We start from the raw sequence: 10,531 nt of genomic DNA on the forward strand, positions 1-10,531 counted from the left end.
ACGTTAAGTGTGATATCAAGCAATATTTCACACTTTCTCTCTTTCATACTTCCAAATCTTCTGCTTGATTCATCAACTTGATTATCACTTTAATTGGATCCTAGAATTGTTTTACTGGTAAGGCTTGAGATATCTTATTGATCAAGTGCCATCCTTATGAGCTTTACTTGATAGTTAAAATCAACTCCCCTGTGACAAATATGTCTGAACATTCAACAATTGTTTCACTTATGTTATTATCATCATTAAAGTTGCTTCATTAATTGTCATCATCAAAATGAACTAACGGACACACATACATGCGAGCACGTAGATCCATATTTATATTTTATATATGTCAAATGAATGAATCCAATATATATATATATATATATATATATATATATATATATATATATATATAATATATATATATATATATATATATATATACATATATATATATATATATATATATATATATATATATTATATATATATATATATATATATATATATATATATAATACATAATACATACATATAAACATCTTATTATTATAATCATCATATGAATTAATAGATTTATAATCCATTTTTCAACATATAATACATAATACAATTCATAATCCCTTTTTTTACATTATAAATTAAGTGTAAATAATGAATTTGTATGTAATAATATGTGAGATTGATAAACATGTCTTGATATTTAAATGAACGAATTGAAATTTTTCCAATCACTTAGGAAGTAAATCAAAATTTTGATTTGTGCAACTCATTTTTAGAGTAGTAATGAGACTTGAATACATATTTTCATGAACAACATAACAATAAATTTCTATGTGTTTGTGTAACAGTACTAAATATGGCAGAAAAGATGGGAAGCAAAGTGAGGATAATATTATAAGATTTTAATCAAACAGTTGGCATACAATAAAAATCCAGATGTGAAAAGAAAGTTTGAGGGAGAAAAATAATAACTTTACTCATCACATAAACCCTAAAATTCCTCACTACTACAGTATTTGTACTGACTCATTCCTTCACGTAGTCCCTCCACATGTTGTGCGGTTTGCGTGGCCTTGCTCCTGTGCGTATGTCCAATATTTCCGCGTTATTGTTAGCCACTTCCTTTCCGTGCATATTTTGTGGGCCCTCCCTCTGTTTTGCTGACTCATAGGCTGCTTCTAAAATCTCTTTCTCTTTTGGCTTCATTACAATACCATCCCCATTAAAAGCAACCTTGTCCTCAAGGTTGAAAGAGGGAAACTTCTGTTGCAAGTCAGTTATTTCTTCCCAAGAAGCATCTGCGACATCATGCTGATCCCATTGAATTAAAACTTGGTGAATTGTTTGGTTGCCTTTGATAACAGTTCTAGCTTGCAACACTTTAATAGGAGTTATAATTGGTCCTCTGTCTGACATAGTCAAAGGTAACGGCAAGTATTGCTCTTGGAAAGTTCCCTTGAATGGTTTAAGCTGAGACACATGGAAAACAGGGTGTATTTTAGCATGATCTGGAAGTTTGAGTTTGTAAGCTACGGAACCCACACGAGCTATGATCTCAAAGGGTCCAAAATAGCGCATGCCTAACTTTTGATTCTTCCTCAAGGCCACCGACTGTTGCCGATAAGGTTGGAGCTTCACCAACACTAGCTCTCCCACCTGAAAGGTCACATCCCTTCTATGCTTGTCCGCTTGTTTCTTCATGTACTGCTGAGCCTTTTCTAAATTTGCTTTCAACTGCTGTAAAATTCGGTCTCTCTCCATCAGCTGCTCTTGGAGTGCTGGAGGGTCAGTAGCTTGAGGTTCATACCTTAATAAAGCCAGCGGATCTCTCCCATAAAGAGCCTTGAAGGGTGTCATGCCAATGCTGGTCTGTAAGGCTGTGTTGTACCAGAATTCAGCCCATGATAATGCCTTGTACCATGACTTAGGGTTGTGAAAAGTGAAACACCTAAGAAATAGCTCTACTGCCTTATTAAGCGCCTCAGACTGCCCATCAGACTGGGGATGATACGCCGACGACATTGCCAAACTTGTACCTTGTAGCTTGAATAAATGTTGCCAAAAGGAACTTGTAAACACTTTATCCCTATCAGATACAATGGATTTGGGCATTCCATGTAATTTGACAATATTGTGCATAAAAATTTCAGCCACTGACTTACTAGAGTAATCAGTTTTCATAGGAAAGAAATGAGCATACTTTGATAATCTATCTATGACCACCAAAATAGTAGTGAACCCAAAGGATAAAGGAAGTCCTGTGATAAAATCCATAGCCACATCTTCCCATACTTGTGATGGTACTGGAAGTGGTTGTAATAACCCCGCCGGTACTGTGTTAGCAGTTTTAGCTTGTTGGCACACACCACAATTTTGCACATAGTGATAGATATCCTTTTTCATATCCGGCCAGTAGAATTGGGACTTTATTCTAGCCATAGTTCTAGTAAAACCCGCATGACCACCCAGTGGGGATGTATGTAATTCATATAAGACTTGCTGTACCAATTCAGTGTGTTGAGGAATCACAATTCGTTGCTTCCAATATAACAGTCCATCTCTGAAAGTGTATTGGAGATATGAATTACCTTGGCTACTACACTTTTGTATGATGTCACTCCAGTGGTTATCACTTTTCAACATTTCCTTTACTTATTGAATGAATTGACACTCAGGCTCTGACCACGACAAAGTCATTAACCTCGATAAAGCATCAGCTGCCAGATTCTCTTTGCCAGGCTTGTACTCTATAACAAAATCGTAACCCAAAAACTTATGTAACCACTGCTGCTGTTCGGGTGTCTGGAGGGATTGGTCCATCAAACTCCGCAAACTCTTTTGATCGGTTCGAATAATGAACCTATGACCCATTAAATAATGTCTGAATTTGGCTATAGCTTCAGATATGGCAAGCATCTCTCGAAAATAAGCCGATTTCTTTTGATTGCGAGGAACTAGTTTCTTGGAAAAATAAGCAATGGGGTGACCATCTTGGTGCAACACTGCACCAACTCCGACCCCTGAGGCATCTGTTTCCAAAATGAAGGGTTTATTGAAATTCGGCAAAGCCAAAACTGGACCAGAAATCATTGCAAGTTTTAACTGGTGAAATGCCATCTCAGCTTGGTCATTCCACACAAAACTCTCCTTCTTAAGTAATTCAGCCAATGGTGCAGCCACTCTTGCATATGATTTTATAAATCTCCTATAGTAACCTGTGAGACCTAAAAAACCCCTCAATTACTTCACGTTCTTAGGTACTGGCCAATCCTGTACAGCTTGGATTTTATCTTTATCCATGGCAACTCCTTGACCTGTAACTATATGTCCCAAGTACTCAATTTCTGAAACTCCAAATGAACACTTAGATAACTTGACAAACAGAACATTGTCTTGAAGTATTTTTATAACTGCATCTAAATGGTCCAGATGTGCTTGCCAAGTAGGGTTGTATATGAGAATATCATCAAAGAAAACCAAAACATATTTTCGCAAAGCATGGTGAAAAATATGATTCATTAAGCTTTGAAACGTAGCTGGAGCGTTGGTCAGTCCGAATGGCATGACCAGCCATTCATAATGCCCTTGGTGTGTTCGAAAAGCTGTTTTATACCTGTCTTCGGGTTGGACCAATATTTGATGATAGCCAGACCTGAGATCCAATTTTGAAAAATATTTAGCCCCGAATAGCTAATCCAATAGTTCGTCTACTGTAGGAATGGGAAAGGAATCCTTGACAGTGATAGTATTTAATGCCCTGTAATCCGTGCAAAACCTCCATGTACCATCTTTCTTTTTCACCAATATGATTGGTGAAGAAAATGGGCTCGTACTTGGTTGTATGATACCTTGATGCAGCATTTCATGGATCATTTGTTCAATTTGTGTCTTTTGGCTATGAGGGTATCAATATGGTTTAACTTTGACAGGATTAGAGCCCTCCATTAATGGAATATGATGGTTATGTGACCTATCCGGTGGCAACGCAACTGGTGTGTTAAACACCGCTTTGTATGTATGCAATAACCTAGAAATCTCTGGTTTGGTATCAGTAGGTAGCTCCTTGAACATGTCCTCAACAACATTTGATTTGAGCCATTGAATGGTGAAACATTTTGCTATAGCATCAGTGTTCTGCAACCTCTTCAAATGGTTGAGTTGAGCAACTGAAGGTCTGGGAACTTTCTCTCCTTCTAGCGTGACAAACTTTCCATTTAGAAAGAATTTCAGTGTGAGCGAAGCATAATCAGCCACATGCGGTCCTAGAGTTGCTAGCCACGATGCACCCAAAATCATATCTGCCCCAGCCACCGGTAACAAAAACACAGGAACCTTCAGTTCATGACCCTGTATCTTAACTGACAAGTCTGAAATGACCCCTTCTGCATTCATAATTTCCCCATTGCCAACCAGAACTCTGAATGTCGGACCGGTTTCTATGGGCAGTTTCAGAAACTTAGCGATTCTTGGCTGCAAAAAATTGTCTGAACTACCACCATCAATCAACACTTGCACTTTAATGTTCTCAATTAACCCAGAAAATCTTAGCACACCCATATGAGAATCTCCTTTCATTGCATTTAATGACAAATGATGCTCCGGCTCGACGGTGGGAATGCTGTCTGTGCTGAAATCAGATGGTTTCAGGATATCCCCACTGAGTTGATCATCCTCAGTATCATCATAATATAATAGCATAAGTTGTCTGTTAGGGAATTTATGAGTAAATGAAAATTTTTCATCACACCAATAACAAAGTCCTTTGTCCCGTCTGAGTTGCATCTCTGCAGGGGAAATGCGTTTGATATTGGGATTCTTTTGGAACTGACTCATAGGTCTGGTGGGGGGTGTGTTGAGGATGGGGGCCGTGTTTCTCTGGTTAATTTCTAGTTTGGATGAATTGAAGGGTGGTTTGATATATGTGGATGGGTTGGCTCTTTGTGGTTTGTGTGTTTGAGTGTATTTTTCCTCATAGACTTTGGCTAGAGATACCGCTTTCAAATTGGAGGTGGGTGTGTGAATTAACACGTCACGACGGATCTCAGAATTGAGACCACTTATGAAACAGTCAATTAAGGCATCATTACTTAGGCCATAAACTCTATTAGCTAATGATGTAAATTGTAGATAATACTCAGAAACAGTTCTAGTTTGAGTCAATTTAAACAGGGTAGCACGGGGACATTCATAGATGGATGGACCAAAATCCAGTTCTAACGCACGAGTAAAATCTAACCAAGAATGGAACGGATTAGAACGTTGTAACATTTGAAACCAATGAACCACATCCTTATCCAGATGCACAGATGCAATAGTTAATCTATCAGGATCAGGGGTATCGTAATAACCAAAAAATTGCTCAGCACGAAAGATCCACTCATGCACGTTAGTGCCATCGAAACGAGGAAATTCGAGTTTGACATTTCTCACCTGAAACGGAGGCCTGTTGTTGAGTTCTGCACCATGGCGATGCTTCGACGGTGTCTGCTGAATGAGGATGTCAAGCGCTGCGTGGATATCATCAAACTTTGATGTGTTACTAGCTTCTAATCGTTCCATACGCTCAAGGACTTCAGTCTGAAACAACTGCATCTCCTCATTAGTGCGCTTGATCTCAGCTTGCAGCTCTTTGTTTTAGGGTTCGGCCATGGTGTAATGAGAGCACCAATGTAACAGTACTAAATATGGCAGAAAAGATGGGAAGCAAAGTGAGGATAATATTATAAGACTTTAATCAAACAGTTGGCATACAATAAAAATCCAGATGTGAAAAGAAAGTTTGAGGGAGAAGAATAATAACTTTACTCATCACATAAACCCTAAAATTCCTCACTACTGCAGTATTTGTACTGACTCATTCCTTCACGTAGTCCCTCCACATGCTGTGCGGTTTGCGTGGCCTTGCTCCTGTGCGTATGTCCAATATTTCCGCGTTATTGTTAGCCACTTCCTTTCCGTGCATATTTTGTGGGCCCTCCCTCTGTTTTGCTGACTCATAGGCTGTTTCTAAAATCTCTTTCTCTTTTGGCTTCATTACAGTTTGGTAAATAAAAAAGTTTGAGGAAATATGAAGAGAAAACTAATTTTCACAACCCATTGTATTGATGTATAAGGAGATAAATCAATATCTTTTAAATAACATGAGATCCATGTAACTTTTACAATTTACATTGGTCGCTGCTTTGTATCCTACTTCAATTAAAGAACGTGAGACCATATTTTTTCCTTTGTATTCTAATATTTTTATCCTTAATTATATATTTCAAGTCGAACGTAAATGTCATAATTTTTCCTTTGTATTCTAATAATTTTATCCTATATATATTTCAAGTCGAACGTAAATGTCATATGTCAACCACTGAGAGAGAGTTATAATTCGTCTAGAATATTTGCAACACATGAGAGCTATCCTACGGAAAAATATACACGATCTGAATTCAAGATACATCAAACGATTCGTTACATCGCACGCCTAACAAATATCATGTTATTATAACCGTTCAATTATATAAAGAGAGCACACACCAATTTTCGATACACATTTTCAAATTCAAATTCAATTCACTTTTCTCATTCCTACACTGACTTGAGCATTAGAGTGATAACCTTGTAGGTTATCCCTTTTCTCCATGACAATGGAAGCTCAGATCTACTATTGTTTATCGCAACCACCGAAACTCCAATCATTTCTAATTCCGTAACGGAAAAAATGACGTCGTCAATGGGAAAGATATATCATTTGAAAAAATAGTGAAACTGTGATTTTGTTATATATGCTTCAATTCTTTAATTTCATCTTTATGTTATATATAATGGTTGAAATTTTAGGATTTACAAATGATTTGAGTGTAGCGCTACATAATTGTGATCAATATCTTTTGAATGCCTTTTCGCTTGTTAATGTTACTAAGCAAGAATTACTAGAAATGAGGAATGATGGATGATATGAATTTATATATAAGGTTGTGAAGATTTACAATAAACATGATATTGATATGCATGCACCGTATGTGCAAAGGAAGAAACTTAAGCGACACACTACAACTTCTAGTGTTTCTAATTTGCATCATTATAAGCATGATTATTTGTTTAGTGTTTTAGATTTGCAATTACACGAGCTTAACATTAGGTCTGATGAAGAGAATATTAAACTCTTACAATGTGTTTCATGTTTGAGTCCCTCATCGTCATTTTCAGCTTTTGATGTTTTAGGATTGCTCAACTTTATCCAAATGATTTTGTAGATGTGTCGGAAGTGGTGGTACGACACCGACTTCAAAATTATGTTAGATATGTTCGATGTGATCTGAAATTTGGAAAGTTGAAAGGACTTTCATATTTTTATGCAAAACTTGTGCAAACAAATGAGTGCAACACATTTGATATAATTAATAAGCTTCTAAAGTTTTCTTTAGTCTTTCTGATAGCAATTACAAACGTGAAACATGTTTTTTCAGCTATGAAGTTTGTGAAGAATCAGTTATGTGATAAAATGAATGATTAGTGGTTAAATGACCGTCTTTTGACTTTTATAGAAATAGATGTTATTGGAACAATTAACAATGATGTTATTTGAGCTCATTTTTAAGAAATGAATGGTAGACGATTTTTGTTATAAATGTATTTCATTAAACAATATTATTTATTTATTAGTTTTAATATAATTTAGTTCATAGGATCTTTCATATTTAGCCACATTTGTATGTAATAATGTATAATTTTTTTAAATGACAAAATAATATATTAATAAATAGATGAAAATCACAAAAGTATACAAAGATCTTCCTAAAAAATAGTTTAGAGACTAAGTATCAATTTTTAAAGAATATCATCAACAAATCAATTAAAAAGATCATCATCTTTAAATTTAAAAAACGACACACATTTATATTAAGAGGGAGCAAATAAAAAACTCGTTCTCCCCCCCAAAAAAATAAGAAAGACATTTATCTAATAAAAAAATCTCACACCAAAAATTAGAAGCACATGTAACCAATCTTAAGAAAAATACAAATGCAAATACTATACAAAATAGTTACAAAGAAGAAAAGAAAAACAACTCCAAAGAACGATAATCAATCTCAATCGATTTATATTTGAATAAGAATAATAAAAGACAATCAACTAAAAGTGAATAAAAATGAAAGACAATTAATTGCAGATTTGTCGCGATAACAATAAGTATTCTTTAAAAATTTATATCCACTAGTATAAAGTGTATAGCCCAAATCAACACCTAGTAATTCAGAAAATCATTCTCTTGTTCAGTTTATTCAACAGTAGTAGGGATACTTAAAAGAAATTCTAGTTTAGCTGTCATTTACCAACATTAATAAATGGAATAATAAAGTACTAGTACTTCACATGCTGTTCCACAAGTAAGGTATTTTTGGTTTAACTTGATATGGTTGGTAATCCATATTCCATATCATACAAAATCACCTACATTCACATTCATTCATTGATTCTATTTTCACCACACACTTTGAGAGATCTTGTCAAAAATAGCAAATATCACACACAAACCACAACTTTGAATGTAACTTAATTAATTACTTTGATAACGACATTAAATAAAGAGTACTATCACTAACCAAATCAATCAAACATATCTGTTAAATAATTTACCAAACCAAAGAAAAAAAATAAAAATACTTTTAGCAAATTTTGGAACTCCTTCGATGATATCTGAGTCTATATGCACATAAAATAAAATTATTTTAAGAAAATTGAAAAACCTATTAACTATATTGCTTAATTACATGATTAGTTCATAATCAAAACCCTGATACCCATCTAAACATTTCACTGATTTCTTCCCCAAAAGTATTAGCTTCAACATCAAAATCTTGAACTCCAACGACGTCGTTTCTTCTACTACTCCCATTAATGAACCTTCCAGAATTTCGAAACCACGTCAAACTTGAGAGATTATCCATGTAATCCTTCAGCCAGTTACCTTCACCGACCAAGCTCACCTGAGAAGCCACCGGAATTTCCCCCGCCGGTACTGCCGGTGCATCATCTTTCTCACCGGAAACAATTCTTCGGTCAGTATGACCGAACGGAATCTCAGCTTCCTCATCGACGAAATACTCAAATGCGCCGACGGAATATGACCTCCGGTCGGTTTCTCCGCTGTCATTCTCAGATGCGGTGGCTCTACGGCGGTTGCTGACGTTTCCTAACTCCAAACGGAAACTGTTATCAGATGAAGACGATGCCGGCCGGAAAATCTTCACAAGCTCCGATTCCGAAGCGATAACTGCTGAACGACAGAGCGGACACGTGAGATTCGACCGGAGCCAAGCGTCAATACATTCCGCGTGGAATGCGTGGCAGCAGATAGGAAGGAGACGGAGGAGATCATTTTGCTCAAACCTCGACAAACAAACAGCGCAGTCGCCGGAGACAACAGAGGATGACCGGCGTTTGATAGAAGAGAAAGTAAACAGCGGGAGAGAATCGACTACGGAAGACGAAGACGAAGCCGTCTCCGGCGATATTCTATTGCCGGATGACAAAAATGTGGAGGACGAAGATGAAGTTAAACGACGGCGGAGGAGGGAATTGCGGCGGTAACGGAAGATGAAGTAGATCGTTACGAAAACGGTAACGGTAACGGCGAAAACGGTTACGGTAATGAGAAGGTCATTTGAGGAAGTGTGGTTTGGTGGAGTATCCATTTTTGAGGAATGAACAAAAAGAGAGGAGATGGTGTTGTTTGAGTTTGTTTGTTACACTGAAATAATAATTTTCAGTTTTTCAAGTGGAAAAGAAAAGAATGGAATAATGATGACATGGCATGTAAAATGAGAAAAAGAGAGTGTTGAGGTTTGGTTGTTATTGTTATGGTGAAGTTGGTGTGTAAGCATTGGTGATTGGTGTGGTTTTGGAATATAACAGAACAAGTAATTGTGAGCAGGTTTTTCTATGGGACACTGTTCTTGTCCTTTTCCCAATATGTTTCTGTGTAGTAGTATATCATTTTCTCTTGTTCATTTGCTTGTTTCATATGTTTGCTTCTATTTTATTAATTTTTTTCTTTTTTTAAATATTTTGTTTGTATTAAAATATGAAGATCCATGAAAAATTATCATTTGATGTATTTTAATATTAATTATAATAATGTAAATATAGAGAAATGTAATAGGAGTCTAAACATTAGTCAAATAAAGAAAATATTCAACATTAAAGGAAAGGGTGTTTGGAAGTCAAAAATATGTTTGTAATAAAACGAATCAAAGAGATAAAAAGACTAAAAAAAGAAAGAAAAAGAAAAGAGAAAAATCAAACCTAGGTTCTATTTCTTTGATGATATGGAAATTGATAGTCATTTTGCAATTTTCGGTGTCATTTGCTATTGCGAATTTTTTTGGTTGCAATTTCGTGTGTGATTTGCAAGTGTGATCAAAGAGAGAACGCATTCACATAATATGTGACCATTGAATAGAGATTAAATAATTTATATTTTAAAATTAATATAATTTATTATTTTAAGAATAAAATTAAATATTACATTTGAATTGTTTAATCTTGA

The 10,531-nt window shown here is 35.5% G+C and overlaps 1 protein-coding gene across 1 annotated transcript; it reads right to left on the reverse strand.

Moving 5' to 3' along the window:
- Window positions 1-8,586: 8,586 nt before the first annotated feature.
- On the reverse strand, window positions 8,587-10,011 carry LOC127136301 (E3 ubiquitin-protein ligase ATL4). Its single transcript, XM_051062881.1, has one exon. It carries the CDS (start codon window positions 9,675-9,677, stop codon window positions 8,769-8,771), a length of 909 nt encoding a protein of 302 aa, XP_050918838.1. The 5' UTR covers window positions 9,678-10,011; the 3' UTR covers window positions 8,587-8,768.
- Window positions 10,012-10,531: the final 520 nt, after the last annotated feature.

Source organism: Lathyrus oleraceus, chromosome 1 (assembly GCF_024323335.1).
Source record: "Lathyrus oleraceus cultivar Zhongwan6 chromosome 1, CAAS_Psat_ZW6_1.0, whole genome shotgun sequence".
Classification (NCBI taxonomy): Eukaryota; Viridiplantae; Streptophyta; class Magnoliopsida; order Fabales; family Fabaceae; genus Lathyrus; species Lathyrus oleraceus.